This window comes from Acipenser ruthenus, chromosome 5 (assembly GCF_902713425.1).
Source record: "Acipenser ruthenus chromosome 5, fAciRut3.2 maternal haplotype, whole genome shotgun sequence".
Lineage (NCBI taxonomy): Eukaryota > Metazoa > Chordata > Actinopteri > Acipenseriformes > Acipenseridae > Acipenser > Acipenser ruthenus.
In genome coordinates this window covers 14944488-14966269 of record NC_081193.1, presented here as the reverse complement: position 1 = coordinate 14966269, position 21782 = coordinate 14944488, and the positions used below count along the sequence as shown (strand labels likewise).

Below are 21782 nucleotides of genomic sequence, written 5' to 3'. Positions count from 1 at the left end.
TGCAGAAACTAAACTTAAACTTCCAAAAAAAAAAAAAGATTTAACATGGCCAACATTTCTACATCTGCCAAAGAAGCAAATAAAACTGCTTCAGTATTGGAATTCATTTTTAAATAAATCTGAGCGTCGTCTGCATAAGAATGGAAGTGGACTCTGTGTTGTCTTATAGCATCACCCAATGGCAGCATATACATGTTAAAAAGGAGAGGTCCAAAGACAGAACCCTGTGGAACTCCATGAACAAGGTCAGCATTAGAGGAATTCTAGCCAGCTTAAGACACATACTGATGTCGGTTCAGTAAATATGAGCAGAATCATTCAAGAGCAGTCCCCCTTACATTTACCAGATTTTCAAGACGTGTCAGGATAATCTGATGGGCAATGGTGTCAAACGCAGCAGTAAGGTCTAAAGGAACCAGTACTGAGAGAGCACCCTCATCAGCATTAAGAAGGAGGTCGTTAACAAGGAGGGGGGAGAGATTCAGATTAGCAGTAAGCAAAAAGTGATCTGAAATGATAATATCAGTAATACTTAGACTGGATAATTCTAAGCCCTGGGAAATCAGAAGATCTTATGTGTGACCATGAATATGAGTAGCAGAAGTAACCGATTGAGCAAGTCCTAGTGAAACAAAAAATCCTGAGCCAGAATGGAAGTGTGAGAATCAACATGAATGTTGAAATCCTCTGTGATGAGAACTTTACTACCTGCACCGGTGCAGAAAAGAGAGGCAAAATCAGAAAATTCACTGATAAAGGAAGGATTGTGTTTTGGGGGATGATAAATAATCAGAGAATCAGAGAAGACAATAAAAGGAGTTTAAAAGTGAGGTGCTCAAATGTGTAAAACTCCTTTGTTGGGAAGAATACAGGAGTCAAGTGGGATTTGTAATAAGTGCTAGACCCTTACGCCACTTGGGTGTCTCCAATTGAACTTTATATGTAGCCCACAATTTTATTTATTTATTTATTTCATTTCATTTCATTTATATAGCACATTATGTCATAGACCCCCAAGGTGCTTTATAGAAAACATAATACACACAGCATAATAAAACATTAAAATAGCATAAAAGACTATAATTAAAACACTATTTTAAATAAAAGTAAATACATTTCCAATCATGTGTATTTGAAAAAAAAAAACCTTAATAATGAACAGTAAGAATGAACTGAGCAAGCACTTGCAAGAGGAGAACATTTCAAGACCAATGGACAGAAAAATATTTTGTAATTGAGGAGAGCAAACAGTCCATTTGAGTCATGAACGAATATAATGTTAAACACCACTACAAAATTAAACATGCAGCATATGATCAGTACGTGGGCGAGCAGAGGGAAAGTTGGGTGGACAATCTTTGCAAGGAATATTTTTTTTGAAAATAATGACATAATTTACTCTTCTTTAGTTTAAGTTTAAGATGCAGTTGATTATTGTGGAGGCTGGGTATAGCATGGTTTATTAGCGATGACTAAACCCAAGCCAGAGATAACTTACTTGACTGGAAATGTAGAATAACCATCGACTCAACAGTAATCGATTGTAGATTAAAGGAGAGTGAAAAACACAGTTTTTAGTCCACCCCACATACCGTACAGATGGTAATGATATTCTTAACAATTTATTGAATAGCTTGTTATAGATACTGACAACATGAATAAATACTAATGATTTAATTTTACAATGTCTTGAATTTACTGTTATTGTCGCTGGCATTGTTAATAAATGCCTATATATATATATATATATATATATATATATATATATATATATATATATATTTTAATGTATTAAATTGACTTATCAACAATAGTAATGTAGTAAAGGATTTGATACTTTTAATTTATTGAATTGAGTGTTATTGTTGTCACTGGCAACAGGAATACATGCTAATGCCTCGAGTTATTTATTTTTTTATTGACAGAGGGAGTAAATACTAAGAAGTGGTTTACATTTATTAAATTTGTAATTTATTCAGCTGAAATACTGAAATGGCTAGCAACACAAATATATGCACTTGAATTGGGTACTTAAAATTTGCAATCCATGCAATTTGACCCCAGTCCCACAGTAGTCTTGCTATGCAACCTTCTGCTCTGGAAACTTTGGGCACCCCTGTGTTAATGTAACATTTTTCAGCAGGTTTCATTTGTCGTTATGAAGCAAAATTTGTTAATTCTATGGGGTGATGCAAAACCTTTGGCCATAGCTGTAGGTTGATCATCGACTCCTCAGTTTTTCCTCGCACTGAGGAACGTATGATTAAGTGTTTTGAATTTAAGGCTATAATTAACTTCAGTGTGTGTTTGGCACAAATGAAGCAGCACCCCAGAATTGTAAGAGAATCACAGCATATGGTTGATATTGAGACACCATGTTTTGCTGTAGTTCCACATCTGCAATTTTAGTAACTCTTCTATAAGCCATTAAGCATGTGCTAATCTCCTATTTGATTATAAACAAATATAGTATCTTGTGAACCACAGATCAGTGGATGGTAGAGTAGAGCACCTGGTCTATTCAGTGCCCATTGCACTGTGGCAAACATCTGCTGCTGTATTTCAAAGTGATAATAATAACGTTTGCAAGCAATTAACAAAGTAATTATTGCAATGACAAACAGGAAAGTTTAAAGTACATTTAATTAATATATTGCAATACAGAAGGCCATGCTGTAGTTTTACAGGAATTAAAACATGTAGGTTAATTATTATTATTATTATTATTATTATTATTATTATTATTATTATTATTATTATTATTTTAATTATTATTAATTCTATTTCACTGGCAGGCATGCCCTTACTTGATATATAAATGCTTTGTAAAATCTTGGATGCTTTTTCATCTACATTTGCAAAGATCAAGGGAATTATTTGAGAGGATTTGGGCTTCTGTGAAAAAAAAGATTTATTTTAAAATGTCAGTACATTTGTACTGATAAATATTTCAGAAGTGTCCTGTGTTGCTGAGTGTGTCAAAATGTATCCTATGGATATATAATTAAGTAGTATTGAGTAAGGAAAGCTGAGAGGAGAGTGAATATACATGAAGAGGAAAATCTATACGAGGCATAAAGTGTGTATGCTTTCAACAGAAGTAGGTTTTTAATTTATTTACAGCTGTTTAATAATTGCTATCACAGGTAGTGAATTTAATGTGTGGTGGCAGGTAAATGGACTACACTACCACCAAGTGAAATTAAAGTATTTGGAGTAAGGACAGTAGTTGTTTGGAGTACCGTATACCTTCGAATTTCAGACACACTTTTTAACCCCTTCAGTGCTTGGGGACGTACGTCCTAAAAATATACTCCTAAAGTGCTAGGGGATGTACATCGTACGTCCTCCCATATATTGCACTGTCCTGCAGACTGTGAATAACCAATAGTTTCAAAAATTTCACAGAGTGTGTGGGAGGGTTTACTCTCTAGAAATATGTGAATGGTTGATCAGTTACGTCATTTAAACCATGGGTGAATGATGTCTAAATTAGCCTATAGGAGTTATCCGTGTTATTCAGACTGGAATCCAGGAAGTTGAGTCAGCAAACTAAAGTCTGTATTATATTGCAGATCGTGCTTTGATCTGATCAGCTCGTGATGGCTACAACGTTTAGAGGATCCAAGGAACTGTTTAGACAAACTCAATCTTATTTTCAACAGTTATTTTCAGAACTAAACAATCGCTCTTGATTGCTGCAGGGTGCCCTATATTGTACCGACCGTGATGTATATCAAAGGCATTGTCCTGCAGGCTGTGAATGATCAATCTCGTATAACATTTTAGGACGTGTGTGGGAGGGTTCAGTGTCTTTCGAAATACTGTAAATCCATAAATATTTGGTGAATTACACCCATAAAACCTATTTTGTTCATGAAATGTTGGCGACCTGTTGCAATATACAAAGTACATATTGTTAGTGGAATTTGATATTCGTGTAAAAAATGTTTGCACGTTTTTTTTTAAAATACGAAATACGTACCGGTACAGTAAAAGGTTTGCAAATATTTATGGCTTTACAGTATGTGAATGGTGTACCAAACACTCCATCAATAAAAACTGGCCTATAAGATTTCACCTTTTTGTTTTGTGTGGAATTCAGTTACTGTCTGGAAACTAGCTAATCTTTCATCACTGTGCTGTGGTGTGATCGAGATTGCTATAACACTGAAGGAATCAAATTACTTAAAAATAATTAATTATTCAATAAATAGATCTGAATACATTTCTGTATTTTGTACAGCTCTTTTTGAGTGTTCAGAGGTCAGAGTTCTTTTCAGAATTCTAATATATATATATATAGTAATAAGATTGCACCTCACACGGGTTCGTTGCCCCTTTAAAAACTTGACCCAGACACCAGAAATTGATTTTTCAAGCGCGTTGGCGCTATTTTTTTTAATGAACACCAAACAAAACAAAACACACAAAATAAACACCTAGCTCTTTACGAGCACTAACTAGACAGGCAGGTCCCTGACTCACTCGCAGGACGGGTAAACCGTTTACCTGCCAAACACCTTAAACAAAAACCACACAGGTTTAATGCAACATACTTTTTTACCTCGCGACTGCCAGGAAGCAGAGCACTCCTTTCTGCCTCCTTCTCCTTAGCAGCCCTGAGCAAACTGACTGCCCTCTTTAAATACCCTGCACCTGGTTCTAATTTAACAATAATTACCAGGTGCAGGGGATAATTAATAAAACCATTAATAAATTAAATAAAACAATAAAGCAAAACAATTAAATTACACAAATGTGCATTCCGCACATGTTTTTTCTTCAGGTAGGCTTTAACCCCCTCCCTGCTGTCTTACAATATATATATATATATATATATATATATATATATATATATATATATATATATATAATATTATTTTTTATTATTATTTTTTTTTTGGTGTGAAATGCTTGTGCTATAATATTATTTTGTATATATTTGCCAACACTGTCACAGTTCATTTCAGAACTTTTGTAGCTCTGTGAAATATATTTACTGCTCTACATTTAATTAATTCCCTATATCACTTGTTCTAATACGTTTATCTTTTTTTGTGAAATAATTGTTATTTGCCAACACTGTCCCAGTTCATTTCAGAATGTTTGTAGCTGGTAGATACATTTACAACTACATTTAATACCTACTATTAGTTCTAATACATTTTTATCTTATTTTTAAAACAATTTTATTTGTGAAATAGTTATGTATTTGCCAACACTGTCACAGTTCATTTCAGAATTGTTGTAGCGTGTAAATACATTTACAACTACATTTAATTCCCAGAACTAGTTTCTAATACATTTTATTTTATTTTTTTATTTGTGAAATAATTGTATATACTTGCCAGCACTATCCTAGTGATTTTCAGAATTTTTGTAGCTGTTCATTTAATTACCACATTTTTTATTATTATATATTTTTTTGCTATTGTGTGAAGTTTATTTCATTGATTGCTATATATTGCAGTAACTACTGTAAACTAAATTTTCAATGGTTGCGCACTGAGTAGTTGTCAAGGATGGTGATGGAAAGTGACAGTGACTCTGGAGTCAGACCCTGATCTGATTCCATCTGACTCTGGCAGTTACTTTTACCCCAGTGACACCCCCAGTAATGTCACTGAGATAGAGGATTCCCCCTCTTCCACGGAAGAGCCTGTTAGAATGCCAGAAAGTGAGTCTGAGGAACAGCCTGCATGCTCCAGGAGGCCAAGGGAGTATGTGCCAGTGTACAATTAGACCCCCCCTCCCCCTTCACCCAATAATGTACAGCCGGACATACCAGGCTTTATTGGTACTCCAGGTCCAAAAGCTTTACCTTTTCCTCACAGATGACCTGTTGGAGCATATGGTCATCATGACCAACAGGTATGCTGCCCAGTTCCTACAGCAGCAAAGAGAGTCTGCGACCACATGCCCATGCCCACAAATAGAAAGAAACAGGTGTCCCAGAACTGAAAAAATTCAAAGCTTGAATATTGAAAGGCAAAACTACTTAAAAAGTGGTAAAAATGACACAATTTTATATTTAGTTCCACAATTGTGCAGGTTCTAAGTTTTGCAGGGATACCAAACATGTATATTTAGTATACTAGGTTCTTGCCTGTAACCCCCCCCCCCCCCCCCCCAAAAAAAAAAAAAACTAATTGACACCCCTGGAAAGATATTTCCATGCAGTACCAGATGTTATTCAAGCCGCTGTTCCTCGGACTCACTTTCTGGATTTCTATCTGGCCTGTCCCACAGTTAATCTCCCCCTCACATACCACTAACGGCTTGAATAAAATGAGAGTTCATAAAGCCCTAGCAGCAAAAGGGTAAAACTCATCTATCAAACTAGTCTCAAGCTGTCGATTTCCTGTGTTCGTACGCGGAGCACAGCAGCTGGTGTCATAATAGAAAAGGGAGGAGTGTAAAGATGGCCCGGTCAAAACAAAGTTATGTGTCTAATGCCTGCGAAATTAAAATAAAAACATTTTAGTTTAAGAATTAGGTGTGTTAATGTATAATTATTTTTAATTACCTAGCAACCATCTTGCCATGTCAGCGGGATGCGTAGTCTCTGTGATTTTTGTTGTGAAGGGAGTTCAAAAAGTTGCTTTATAAATATCAAACAATTGACAGTATTCTGATGAAAAGTGTTGGAAACACACAGTGCAGCGATTCCAGTGAAGTTTGAGAACCGCTGTTCTATGGTAACAGATGACATTTTCGTTCATCTTTGAGTACAGTGGTTTAAATTATTATTATTTTTTTTTAAACTAAGATACTTTAGTTCAGTAGTTGTGGGCAGTCTTAAAGTTGCAGTTTATCTGTGGTCATTTCAAGCAACGAAAAAAAATCTTGTCTTTTACCTGCTTGCTTTTAAAATGGATTCATAGCGTTAATTCATAAGAATCTTGAAAAATGAATTGATTGCTATGCTAAGTTTATGGGATGGTAATATGTATTTTTTTATGGTTTTTTATTTTATGTGAAACCAGTGTTCCCTTAGTGGATCGAGATTAACTATGAACAAGATACTAGAAACTTAGAAAGGTGTACCGGTAGATGAAAGTTTCAGAACATTACATTCAGTTTGATACACACATTAGCTATGACTAACCCAATGGCATTTTATGTACTCGTGGAAAGGAGATGAACACTAGCCATCATTTCCGTATTGCAGTTTTTTAATTGGCCTGACAGTGAGTGTGACTGAGAGATCATTTGACTTTGACCAATAATCATATTGGTTGTTAACATTTATATTCCCAATATAAGGTTTAACTTTCTCAATCAGGAATTGATTAGTCAATGGAAAAAAAAAAATTGGGCAGGTTGATCAACCGCTTTCTTGACAGGAAGTGGATTTTAGTGGGTAGAAAGGAAACTTTCCGCTAACCAAACCTCCCTGTAAGTCAATCAACCTGACTTCTCACAGTTGTCCATTGACTTCCCAAAGGTTTCCAGGAAGGTGGGGGATGTATGTAACTATAGATTGGTAGCTATTTCCTGGTAGTTTAAGTTGTATAGTTTAAGTCGTGTAAGTATTCTCTGCTTGCTATACAAACATTTCTCACTTAGCAGAGGAACAGGTTATTAAATCTTTGACCTTCATTTTTTTCAAGGTCAGGACTATAAATTACATGTGCAGACATCTTTCTCTGTCATGAGTGGGGCTTTGAGAAATTCATGCCAGAATTTACACGAGCTGACTAACCTGCAGTTCAGTCCTATGCCTCAGGGTGTCTGTAGACTCAGGTCAGCTGATCTAAAGAATAATTAAGTGATTGCTGTAACACATTAACTACTGGCTAATTATAAACATAAGAATGAGATACAATTATGGCCATTATGCCATTTATGTCAAGCACAGGATAGCTTCTTGGTTCTTAATCTACCTCTTTACAGTTTTTTTAATTTATTTTTAATTTTATTTTTTTACTACAAGTGCTTTTGTAGTATCACTATTTCCATATCATTTTCTTTTATTTTCTATTCCCATATTGTACTAAATAATAATTAGGTGATCATGGTAGACATACAGTGTTTCAATTCTAATTACATTTACAATGGTAAAATTACACGTGTGTACAACGTTGCAAGAAAATTGGATTGTTGTACAGGGTCAGCAGATTATGTAACATTTTATGATTTTTTAGGTAAGGTAATAAAACTCAAATTTGTTGTGCTTCTGAATCCTCTGAAATGTTAGAAAATAAATCGGTAAATACACTTCTTAAAATCAATCTACCAGGATGTAAATTTAAAGAATGTGATACCAGTTAAATGCCAGTAGCGTTAATCTGTAGTTTGTCATAAAGAAATGACAAACTGACTTTGTGTGTCTGTAGGACTAAATTAGAGGTAAGTAGAAACTGCAGGCCCTAATCACGAGATGTTGTAAATGCCATGTACTTTGGAAAACTTCAGTGTTTATGAGTTCGCTGATGTGTGTTTTCAATTGCGGCTGCAACTACAGTACAGACACTGCAGATTATTTACATCTCTAGAAATTATTGAGATCATGAAGTGCCACAATTGATTCACTCCTGTTTCATAAAGGAATTCTCTAAGCCTGTTTTGTATGTGATATTTATGTATGCCTGTAGTGTTTTATGTCACACTGTCTACATCAGTAATCTTCATAATATGGCCTGCAGACTATATATAGAAAATAGCTTGAAGAGCAACCACTTCAACCAGCATTCAGATCTGCAGCATGTGTGACACTGAGCAGTTTAAATCAAGATTTTGTGACTTGTGTAATGGGAATGTGTAATTTTACATGATGGGAAATAAAGGTAATTATAGTACCGTGCTGTCGAGCTCCAGTCTTTTGTATTTAAAGCTCCAGTATCATGTTTAAACTTCATAGTGCTGTACACACTGTGAAAGATTTCACTTCACTCCCATTCATTTGCCCTTTTATAATGTAGACCCGACACACAGATAGCCAGTTAAGCGCTATGGAGTTTATATTCCCCACAAAAACGGGTGTAGGCAGCTGGTGCTGATTTTACAATAGTTTCAAAGTTTCAAAGAGACCCAAATCCTTGTTGGAGCGAATTTTTTTTTATTTTATATCCTGGATTAATTCCAGCCACCAGAGTGCTAATGTCACCGTGACATAACCATGAATGTGTGAATGAATTAATAAATAGTCTACGTAAAGTGCCAGAATGACAGGCATCTGGAACAGAATGCAGGATGAGACCCGAACACTGGGACTGACCTCAGCTCACAACCAGAGCAGTCTTGGTATTTAATTTACTGCATACAAGTACTGTTGCAATAGGCATTTTACCAATATTTTTATAAATGCCATTGTAATGGTGTCTAGAATACAAAAATGAACCATGTCTAAAAAGGATTGAGTCCATTCATCCCAGATGACACTCCTGCATGTGACACCAGACCATACCCTAGCAACGTGAGCAGCTGCTGTCTGTAACTATAACTACTGTTTGGGGGGGAACTCTCGAGTGAAGCTATCATCGGGGTGCCCCCTGTGCTACTTGACTGGAGCAAATGAAGACATTAATTCTGAGACTGCAGTCAAAAAATTTAAGCCATACCACCAAGCTATAGGGTAGATCAGAGTTGCCTGAAACACTTCATTATTCCAAAAAAGTATTGAAAGTAATTTCAATTGATCTGGGAAGGTAGGATACCACATAGTAAGATCCAATATGTCTTCCAGGTATTGTTAAACCTTATATGGCCGTGATACTGGCTCTTTAATGTTATGGCCCTCAACATTTATTTTTTTGGGAGGACTATTGATCTAAATTGAGGGTGCATTCAAACGTTATGTAGCTTTTTCCCTTTTCTGTACATTTTTTATGCAAACTGTTTTTGCACCGGTACTATTTACCCATCTAATTAAGGAGTTGAAAGGGTCATATGCATTCTGTGTACCTTTTACCTTTCAAAATATTGCAAAAGCTTTACAAATGATTTTTATTTTTTTCATTTCCAATTCAACTCTGTGTACAGCATAGGTAACATCCTCTACAAGGACAAGCAGATTGGTATTCAACCTCTTCAGAACACAGATTAAGTCAAAGCAGCTGTCCTATGTGCTGAGCATGTTCCTCATTGGTGTTTTCAGTGAAGTTTAATGTCTCACATATCCACTGTACCTGCAAAATCAAATTTCCAATTTCACACAAAGATGTTTTACTCAAGAGTTTTAATCCTAATAATTTGTATCTGCCATGTTAGGCTTGTCAATCATGTTTTGAAGCAAAACAAAACAAAAACTGTATTTGGCACTATTGCATAGAGATAGTTTATCTCTGGAAATAAACCAAAATTGATAAACAAAAACAAAAAACAAAAGCAGAGTAAATGATTCAGTGTATGATGCACTGATCTTCTGCTTACTGAGAGTTTATCTGAGGTACATATTTAACTTTTTAATTTCATCTTGGTGTTCAGTATAATTGGGAAGTTCACTAAATGTAGGTTGTGGCTACTTTTGCACCATAAGTGCAAAAACAAACATAGTTTTTTTTTGCATTTTCTGTTACTAATTCCTTTTGAGTTTGCCGGTTATTATTAGCGTAAACACAAGCTATTTCATTTTCATTAAAAATGTAATTCACAATGCAGTATGTTGACCAAAATCAATTATCATTCTTAGTGATGAAATTTAAAAGGGATTTTATATTTATTCTGCCTAAACAAGTTGACTGATAATTGTATCTGTACTTGTCAATACAGATACTTGAATACCATACGAATGACTTGTGCCAAAAAAGCTGGACTGGATTGCTACAGAGAATAGTTAAGCTATATCTTTTAAGTTTCAAAGGGGTTTATATAGCTCTGTAAAAAGCTGCACATTAAAAGTTAATTTGCACAGATGTTTTACACACACACACACACACACACACACAGGTTTGGCAAACGCTGCTGCGCTGTGTGCTGGAGGGCTGAAGTGTTCTTTACACAGTTTCCCTGCTATGTCAGCTGCCAGAGAGGTCATGATAACTCGTGCTGCACCGTACCAGCTCCAGAAATGAGATTTCTGTATTGGTGAGGAGCTGTGAAGGGTGAAGGATTTGTTTGACAGCAGCTGGAGGAGTGTAAATGTCCTTCACATGCTCTTGCCATTTTTATTGAAAAACAGTAGAAGCATTTGTAATGCATTTTGCAATAAAAGTGAAAGGCAGTACTACTGTATGTAAAGTGTCGGTTTATAAGGATCCTTGCCAATGTAGGGGAGTACTTTATTTCTGGTGTTAGATATTTGCAAGGAATATAAACCCTGTATCAAGATTGATTTCAGATTGCTTTAAGTATTTTGCTATTAAGCATGCTAGATTTGCAATGCATTATAAGTACTTTTGAAAGTGCATTTTTGTTTCTGACAAAACTGAAAATAACTTATTTGTGTTGTCCATTTGTTAAAAATAGAAGCTTGGACTGGGAAAAAAAGGTTTAGTAACACAGGAAGAGTACATGCCTGCTCTGTTGATGGTAATGATAATAGCTGCCGGTTTACTCATGTACAGTGTCAGTTTGCTTGGTTATTGCACAAGTGTTCAGGTACTGTACCTGTAGGGACACAATCTTAAACCTCCTCAAATCTGCTTGCCTGTGTCCCCCTGTGAGCCAAATGAGCAAAACAGCATTGAACTGCATCACACTATTTCAGGTGCATTTTAAGGATTTATAGAAGTAGTAGTGTTCAGAGTAATATAAATCATGTTGATCAAAACAAATAATTAAAAGATTGATACAGTACACCAAGCCTAGCTGGTGAGTCAGTTACTGTCCTAGCAAACATGAGAAATGCTATTGGCTGAAATGTCATGTGACTGCCTTTTTTATGGGACCATGTGACTGTTCTGTTTCCTAAGATACAGCAGCAATGTAGTGCATTAAGATGCTCATTCTGTAGACAGTGAGTCGGAGAGACATTTGGCACAGAGCTCAAAAGGTTGGAGGTACAGTTTTGTGGTAGATTAACAACGTCTCTTCAATTCAAGCAGGTTAGTAAGTTCCCTGTTCTTGTTTCAGTGATCTTTGCTCTTTGCTGAGTGTGTACGTGTAGAACAAAAGCAAAATCCTGTCAATGAATACCTAGGTTTATAACTTCAATGCAAAAATATCTGACTTGCGTGTAAGATTAAATGTGTAATGATGTGATAGAATGTCAAATACTGTTGTTTATTTTTTTTTCTCCAAAATATTTGGGGAAAAAAAACAAACATCTGACTTAAGGTAAATGTCCATGCAGTTTTACTTTGCAACTTAATGTTGGTGAAAGTCTAATACAGTGAGACTATGACATTGAGGAATTGCTTGTGGTTGAAGTGTTTGTTTTGCATGAATAAGAAACTGTTGAATAATTGTTATAATGGGATATTGTTCAGAACAGCCCTGTGTTCTGGTTTAACTACAGCATTATCAACTATGTGAAATTAAAACGGAACTTGCACTTCTAGGAAATATATTTTGCTATTTTTATGATTGTATTTTATAGCTTGCTGTTGTAAACAGACAGTGGTGTTTTTTGCTGATTAACATTAGCTGTCAAACATACTCATACCTAAAACAAAATGGTGCCAACTTACCGAATGTGGTTACTTAGTTTTGGTGTTCCTCAAGGTGTTGGGTGATGATTTTTTTTTTTAAATGTAAATCTTGCTTGAAAAGTGTTGAATTACATATTGTAAAGGCCTTTGCAAATCTGTTGACAAGCAATGGATGATATGTTCTGTGTTTATGTTGTCAGCAGGGTATGGTTTTGCAGAGCATGTTTACTTCATCATGTTTATGTACCTGAATACTGTCCATAATTTGTTTTGAACTACTATACCAATAACTTTATTTAAGAATTGATTAGCACTTTTAATTTTATGCAGTAAATTACATTTTGAAAGCAGATGATTCAATGAAGTAATTAAGTTGTGCAAGCAGCAATTTATGCTTATAGTTCTACATTCTACAAAATATATACTTCAAAGACCAAGCTTCACTCAAATATTCATGATATGTGCAGTTGGGTGAATTTGTAATGGTTTACAAAAAATATGTTAATTTTGTTTTTCATGCCAACATACCCAGGTTTGCATTAGGTTACAAATGCTTTATAGCAACAGCTCAAGAAAAAAGTATTTATTCACAGATGGGAGGTTTAGTATGGCACCTGCAGCATTAAATGGGGAGTGGGGGAGTAAGGTTGCAACCAATAAGGATTCAGCTTTCCCTTTAAGAGCACCTGTGCATCTGAGATAGCGAACGGATGGCATTTTGAAACACAAAAAAAGGAGACAAAAATGCAAAAAAATGTAAAATGTCCAGCAGCCCAAGTGAGGAGGATGACCAAGCCCCTCAAGCAAGGCTACATTTTTTTTTTTTAGCAGCCTGGAGGTGGAGAGTGAATACTTACAAAATAAAAAGTAGTATATAAGGCTTTGTCTCTCCTGCCTGGCACTTGCACCACTGGGGCTTCAGGTTCAGCATCTGCTTCCCTCAAACCCTGTAATCTTTCCTCTGTAAGTTCAACATCACATCCATTATGGAGAGCTATGTTATGTAAAACACAACCAGCCAGGATGACATTGCTAACCTTCTGAGGAGTGTACTGTAGTGTTCCCCCAGAGACATCCAAACATCGGAATCACATTTTGAGGATTCCAAATGTTCACTCAATTACAATACGAGCACATTTAAAGGTACGGTTATGCCTCTGTTCGGCAGGGGTTGTGGGGTTGAGCAGCAGTCTCAGTAGCCACCGCTTCAGTGGATACCCGTTGTCCCCTATCAACCAGCCTCTCAGACTGTCATCCCGCTGAAACACAGCTGCCACCTGCGAATTAGTGAGGATAAACGAGGCATGCAGTTGTTGGCATCACACACTACTTGCACGTTGACAGAATCCCCTTAGATTTATGTAAAAGTACCTATTTTGTGTTGGTGCGCATAGCTGCACATGTGTGCAGTCGATGGCTTCCAGGACACCAGGAAATCCATACCTCACAAGCAAACCCTGCTTGTATTTTGTTGCAGCTCGTGAGAGACAGGGAAGTGGATGAATTCTCCTGCCTGCTTTACTAAAGCTACAGGTACATCTCACACTGCACAGCTGACTGGCCCATGTCTGCAATACACTGTAAAGCCATAAATATTTGCAACTTTTATTATGCGTTTTTCATGTATGAAAACACACATTTTTGTCATGAAATCAAATTCCACGAACAATACATACTTTGTCTATTATTATTATTATTATTTGTTTATTTAGCAGACGCCAAGGCGACTTAGAGACTAAGTCCCTGTCTCTCATATTGCAACAGATAGCCAACATTTCTGGAGCAAAACAGGTTTAATGGGTGTGATTCGCCATATATTTTGGTCGCAAATATTTATGGCTTTACAGTAACTCACAGTACATTGGAACGAGCTAGTGGCATAAAATGTTAGTGCAGCGAGTACCCTTAGTGCTACAGAAAAACAGTGTGCTCTCCGCATGTCTCCTTCCAGGTCAGGGGCAGATGTCAGTGATTGTTTGTATGTTGAGGCAAAATTTTGCAGCATACATTGTGTGTCAGACAGGCTCAGAAAAGATAGATAGCTTCTAAATATTCTAAATTTCTCTCGCTTCGTGTGGCCACGTCGAAATCCAGTGCGCACTCCATTCGTTCTCATTTTTTCTCTTTCTTTTCTTTACCTGCTTCCCTGGTAGTTTCAACAGTATTTATAGTCGACCATGTAATTTGCACACAGTTTAGACATGTTTTTTTACATGTCATTTGAAAAGCAAACGCTAACACTGTTGATATAAACAAGGACTCTCTCCTAAAGTTCAGCCCATGTCCAGCGGTAACGCCAACATACCGGGTTGCTAAATCACATAGGTGGGCAAAGTCTGTTTGCCCACACGTGCGCCTGATTCTGGTGCACTAATGGTCCGCAAAAGTGTTTTACGATTGCCATAGGGGTTTTCAAATGTTGCTAAATAGGACCCTATGTGAGTAAAATGGAACATGAGTACTTTCAATAAATACTATACATACTTTTATGCTTAACAAAAGACCTTCATGCACATAGTATATTTTTTATAAAGAAACAATAATATTGTATTCCTTATTGATCGCCTTGCCATAGCAATATAAAGCATCCCGACTTGCTCCAAGCACAGAATATTGTATTCATTGTACAGATTTACTGTCCAAAAATTCAGTTGACAGACAGGTAAATTTATAGGTTAGGTTGAGGGGGACTAAGACGGTACCGAGGATCAAGAATCCAGTCCCTTATTCACCAGCCAGAAACACACATTGCAAGAGAGTGGATTCAACTGTACTCACTTTAAAAATAAATAAATAAAAAACAGACTTATTATCTGTAGCTGTCCCGGCATTTCTGTGATTCATTCTCTAGCTAACACATGCAGTATATTCACAATTGACAATTGAGACGCCGGGAACCAACGAAGTACAAGAAGCTTGATAGCATGCAAACTTGCTTTGGATATCTTTACTCATTAAATTTAAATATCTTGTACACTGTAATTCATATTTTTTCAATGCGTAAAACACCCATTATGCAGCTTATCTGAAGCGCTGGCTGCATCGATACATTCAATTTTTGAATAGCTGTTTTCTAATGTATTTATTTTTCAACGCATTAAATAACACTGCTAATTTTAGCTGTAATTTGAGTGTGAATGTAATTATCTGGTGCTTAATAGGTTTGTTGTTTTTCAATGGGAAAGCAACATTGGCTTTTAAGCTGGTTCAAAATATCCTCAAAACCTGCCTTAATAAAAGCCTGATGCAATTATTTTCTTCTCTGTTGTATTGTCTATGGTACCATGAATGCTTTCTGCTTGAGTTCAGCTTATTCAACTGCATATCCGACTGACCGGTTGCATTAAAGAAAGGATGTTACAATAAGATATCTGCAGTCATTGAACTGGAATTCGGAGTAACCAGACAATGTGTCTGGTTGTGAACCTTATGCTTCTCCGCATAAAACAATGCTTCTCCACGTTCTTTATTGTTTCTCTTCCAGCCCTTCAAGACCCTTGCCTAATAATATGAATGACACCATGGTAATGTCTTCCGGGGCACCTACCCCAACAAAAAGGTAAGCGCACAGGCCTAAATGTATTTCATTTGTTTTTTTAATTTGGTTGTGGATGACCAGCTGGAATAACTGTGTATTCGGGACCTGTTAAAATTCTGTAACAAACCATATGATTGTGTCAAGTACAAATGAGGGCTTTAGAAATCCTGCTACAAGTGTAATGGCTTTTTGTTTCAGCATTGCATCACCCTATAGAATTTAATAATTTTGCTTCATAAAGTCGAACGCAACTTTCTGAATTATGTTACATTAACATTTTGAAGTACATATTGCTTTGTAGTTTTCCATATACTTAATGAAAAACTGACAAATTGAAAAACGTGACAACATGAAATACTGTACTACTATTATAGCTTCTGGTAGACTTTTGCGATATCATTATGAAGATAAATTATGATTATATATATATATATATATATATATATATATATATATATATATATATATATATATATATAATAGAAAACAATTGAGTGTGAACAGCCAATCAGCTTCCAGATCTAGCGGGCTTCTATTTTGCATAGATGCCTGCTGGAACGTTGAAGTGCTTAACTGTGAATTAAATTTTAAATCAATCCGCGCATAAATACCGGCTTTTTCCCTTAACATTCTAATCTACAACTAATCTGATAACATAAAAAGCTACTTAAACATACTTTCTGCATGACGCTGGTCTAGAGACAAGCGAAATCATGTCTGTGACAGTACACCGTAATGAAGGCTCAATTCGCAACTACTGGACAGCAAATCAACAGGAAAGACAAGATTGGTCCACAATTCTGTCATCAGCTGGATCCAGACAACACCCTGCCTCAAAAACTGCCAACCCTGCTACAGTTCTTTCCGTACCAGCCAATCCACTCCCTGCCAGCTTGAATGATGCCCCGCCTCTAACAACAAGTTTTGAAAAGCGAAGGTACTGCACGCAGGCAATAAAAATGTGCATTATAAATATCATATGGGAGATCTTACCATCTTTTAATCCTCTGCTCCTGTAATAATAAATCAATTAAACCATGTGCCGTCTCTGAGCAGCGCTGTCCTTTTCCATGTTCATTGTTACTTTCACTCTTAAGACAAAAGCTTAGCTTACAGTATACATTTGATTGCCCTTGTTTTTTTATTTGATGTAAGAACTGTACAAGTTAGCATGATGTATTGGGGATTCTCCTTCGGGGATCCAGACCTGCACAATGTGCACATGTTTGACCCCTCACGTGGTCAGCAAGTAGATCCCCGAGGGAAAGGCATGATTGTCTACAAACATGAACGCCATGAACAGCTACTTGAAAGGAAAGCATCCTACTAAACTGCAAATGCATGCCTTGAATTCAAGAACATCTGCTACTGGACAATGCTCTATCTATGCATTTACCAAGATACCAGCGTCACGGGAAAAATACATGAGGTTGACACACTTAGTTTTATGTAAGTAGACACATTATGTTTTAATTAGTATTTTGTACTAGCTAGTTAAACTCGTGTAAGCCTTTTAAAGTGGTTCTTTTAAAGCAGCAAGCAGCACAAATTGTTAAAATGTTTTAATTATTAATAAAATCTAGTATCCATGTGTGTCTTATATAATTTATATTAATTTAAAATTAATTAAATAAATATTTATTTCAGTAGGTTAAATTAAAACAAAATAAACCCAAAAGAGGTCTGAAATTGGAACCTAATTACAGTCTGGTTTCTGTCAACTAGTTGACTATTGGAAGCCCTAAAATCCAGTGGCTTATCTATTAACCCCCTACAATGAGTGTGCCGGGTGAGTCACACAATCAGGTACGTTCTGGTTTGAGTTGTATATTTTGACTAGGGGTCCCTGCATTTCACCTCATTGACCTTCAGTGACCCTTGCTGGTCAGACACCCAATTAGACCAAGAGGAGAATTCCCTGACTGGGCCTTTGCATCCAAATTCAGGAGGTTTAGGCACGTAAACAGAGGCGATTGGTCTGACAGTGGGAATGGGGGTCATCTTCAGGTTTCCTAATCGATAAGTCGGTGATACACTGAATGCAGGGTGTAAGCAAGGCTGTATCAATCCGAAGTACGGGGGTGAAACAGGTCTAGGCTTTAGCGGCTGCTATATTGTAATACCTCCGAAACAATAAAGTTTGACAGTCTTGATATTGTGGAGAATATAATTCTTCAGATTTGTATTTTGTGTGACATAGGTCTAGTGGAGTCAAAGTTAAACACTCCTCTAAAATGGTGTATGTTACTAAACATGCAGTGGGTGGCTGGAAATACATCCGTTCAGCTGTGGGTTTTGTGCATTTCAAAAGCACCCCTAGAAAAGAGCATACAGAGCTGCTTCATTATAAATCCGGGAGCCTATCGGAACTTAAAATGAGACATTCATCATTCTGCTCTACTTTCATTTGGAAAAGAGTCAAAACAAAAGACACATCTGCAAGCAGCTGCGATGTGTTTTTTCCTAACAAAGGATTACATTGATGTCGAATGGGCAAATACGTTAAAAGATGTACTGGGTATTACAGTAGCATGCTGTTGGTTTTCTGTTTATTTTTGATAATTCATGTGTTGTGACCTGTAGAAGATCATGACACCAGTATTGTGGCTGCTATATTGTAACAGCAGTAGAAAGCTGTGAGAAAGGAGGCTTATAATTAATGTAAACCACCTTATTGTGAAATTAAATTAAGTACTATACAATAACATAGTTACCCTTAATTGAGTTACCCTGACAGTATTGTTTCCAAAGCTCATCATTTTTGTAAAGCTGTCACATGAATAAATAAACAAATGCTTTTTTGTTCACAGTAATATTTGGGGAGTTTAGGTCCAGAGCTTTCCTTAACAAAAAAAACAAACAATTTTTTTTTTTTTTAAATGATTTGGCTTGCATTGTTTCATGGCAGTGCACCACGCAAACCTCAATAAAATGTAGTGCGTTTTACATAATTTGGCAATCAAAGGGGTAACGAAGCGCTAGTTAATAAAATCCTAAATAATTCTAATAATATGGGTCACAAAGATAGATCATCATTTTTCTAATTGTAAATTAAACCATTATTAGTTGATACTAAATAGCTTTGATACTTTATAGAGGATGAGTTATGATTGTAGTTTTGTGTTTTAATTGATATTAATGATATCCTGGTCCTCTGTAAATGTCAGTCCTGACTTCTGTGAGCATTCAAACACAGTTTTAAAACTGCCCCAAATCCAGTGATACACTCTTTACCACATTTAAAGAGTATCAGCATCACTTTACAATAAAAGACATTGATTTTGGCAGGCTTCCTTTGAGGATAGGTAACTGGCAGTGACAGGTTCAGACCCTAATGCTTCTAAAGTTAAGTTAGATTACATTAGATTATGTTGTATTTACAAATATGTTTGTATAAATATGCTCTATAAAATGTATAGAAGATGGAATAGCTTTGTGACTAATGAAAAGCAGAAATCTGCCTTAAAATCATTTTGCTTAGCATTGGTTTAAGCCTAAGTTGGTGAGAACTGTTGTTATAGATTGTGGTGTAAGAGAAGTGTATACATTATCTCTTGTGTAATTGGCACCTCTTGTATAATACCCTAACGTCGTGCCTACACACATACATGTCACATTTATTACCATAAGCTGTTAAATAATTCATATTTTTGTTTATCGTCTGAGTTAAGTAAAGTTAGCTGATGTTCTTTACCTTTTGTAGAATATACTCAGGTTTTGGTTGGAGGTGTGTTCTAATTTCAGTAACTCATATTTCAGTTGTGACTCGGGGTGCTCCAGTGAAAATAAACCACATTTTTCCCTCAGACACGGAGTTACAGTAATGTACTTCCTGTCCAATCTGGTTACATACATATTAATCAGTAGAATTACCACAGCATTTGCATAATTGAATGGGTTGGTGACTTGTAAATGTCACTGTCATTAGACAGATCCCTGCATTCAATGCATATATGAAATGTATTATGTTTCTAGAGATTCATTTTCTACTCCAGTGATGAATCATTACAACACAAACTAGTTGTTTAATTTTTATATTTATTGATCCAGAAATTATAGTAAGGTATATGGATTGAGGTCTTGGAACAATGTGGGTATTTTGGCACAAGTGGATGTGTGTTCTTTTAAAGTTTTCTGCTTATGCAAAATGCATGATACTCAATTACTCATTGCACCAGAAGCATATGTAAATCTCATAGCCAAGTATCAAAGCAATATAAATGTATATTGAGAATCATAACATGGCCTAGCACAAAAGCACACCGCAGTATTACACTTGCACCTGTTACAAGTGTTTCTGTAGTTCTTATAGCAGTACTGTATAGATGACTGTGTCACTCATGCATGGACATCATGTAGACCAGGCAAACAAACCGACCTGCAGAGAGCCGCCTTCAGCTGAAGATTTTCATTCTTCTGCTGCAGCTCTAATGAAAATGTAAGTCACATACAAGAAGCAACACAAGTGTGCTAAAAATAAACCTTTACTCTTGGAAAACAACAGAACATTTAGAAACTAATAGATATAATAGCTATGTTTTACTGTCTGGTTTAAATTATTGCCTTTCTTCCTTTTGCATAAAACACTTTCTATATTATCCAGATTCATCTTTTACCTAGAATTACAACTGCTTGTGTGCAGTTGTTTATTGTAACAATATGACAATATTTTAAATCCAGCATTGTATTAGAAAAAAAGAATATATATATATATATATATATATATATATATATATATATATATATATATATATATATATACACACACAGTTGTAGTCAAACGTTTATATACTCCAATGGAAATTATTTGAAAACAAATTATAGGAAAAATCTTTTGTAGCAAAAATTATAAGAAATAGTCTACAATTATTTATTAGAGCAATTTTTTGCAAAACTCCAAAATGCTAGTTCAAAAGTATTCATACCCTGACAATTTAAAATGAAATTAATAGCTAGTTGAGGCACCTTTAGCAATAATAACCTTATTTTGAAGGATATTTGTGAATGAGCTTTTGGATTGATTCTTCAGTGATTTCTGACCATTCTTCATCACAAAATTGTTCCAGTTCGTTCAAATTCCGAGGACTTGTGCACTGCCTTCTTCAACTCATACCAAAGATTGTCAATCGGATTTAGATCGGGACTTTGACTAGGCCATTCCAGAACCTTGATTTTATTCTTCTTTAACCATTCTGAAGTAGATTTTGATGTGTGCTTTGGATCATTGGAACGTCCAATTGCGCTTAAACCAAATTTTGTAGTGGAGAGTTTCAGATGATTGTCCAATATCTTTTTGTATGCTTTGGAATCCAGTTTACCATGTGGAACTATATTTCCTGTGCCATTAGAGGAAAAACAGCCCCATAGAAGGATATTACCACCTCCATGTTTGACAGTAGGTATGGTGTTCTTTTCTTTGTATGCCTCACCATACTTTCTCCAAATGTAATGACTATCAGCGTGACCAAATAGCTTGATTTTTGTTTCATCACTCCACAAAACCTTTGACCAGAACTCATATCCATCATTTCAAATGCCATTTTGCAAACTTTAAGCAATTTGTCCTTGTGACGTTTTCCTAAGAGTGGCGTTTTCCTTGGCCTGTGATCATTGAGACCTTCACCAAGCAATACTCGACCTATGGTTGAAATGGAAACCCCAGTCCCACTTGCAGCCAATTCACTTTGAATATCTTTGGCAGTCAATCT

General features: G+C 35.9%; 1 protein-coding gene across 6 annotated transcripts in view; it reads left to right on the top strand.

The window, feature by feature from the left end:
• The window catches only part of LOC117402845 (dystrobrevin beta), a 143943-nt gene that overhangs the window by 74482 nt on the left and 47679 nt on the right, over positions 1-21782 (top strand). For all 6 annotated transcript variants that reach the window (XM_059023715.1, XM_059023717.1, XM_059023714.1 and 3 more), the window contains one exon: positions 16021-16095. In XM_059023715.1, coding sequence (XP_058879698.1) covers positions 16021-16095 — 75 coding nt within the window. The remainder of the gene's footprint in view (positions 1-16020; positions 16096-21782) is intronic.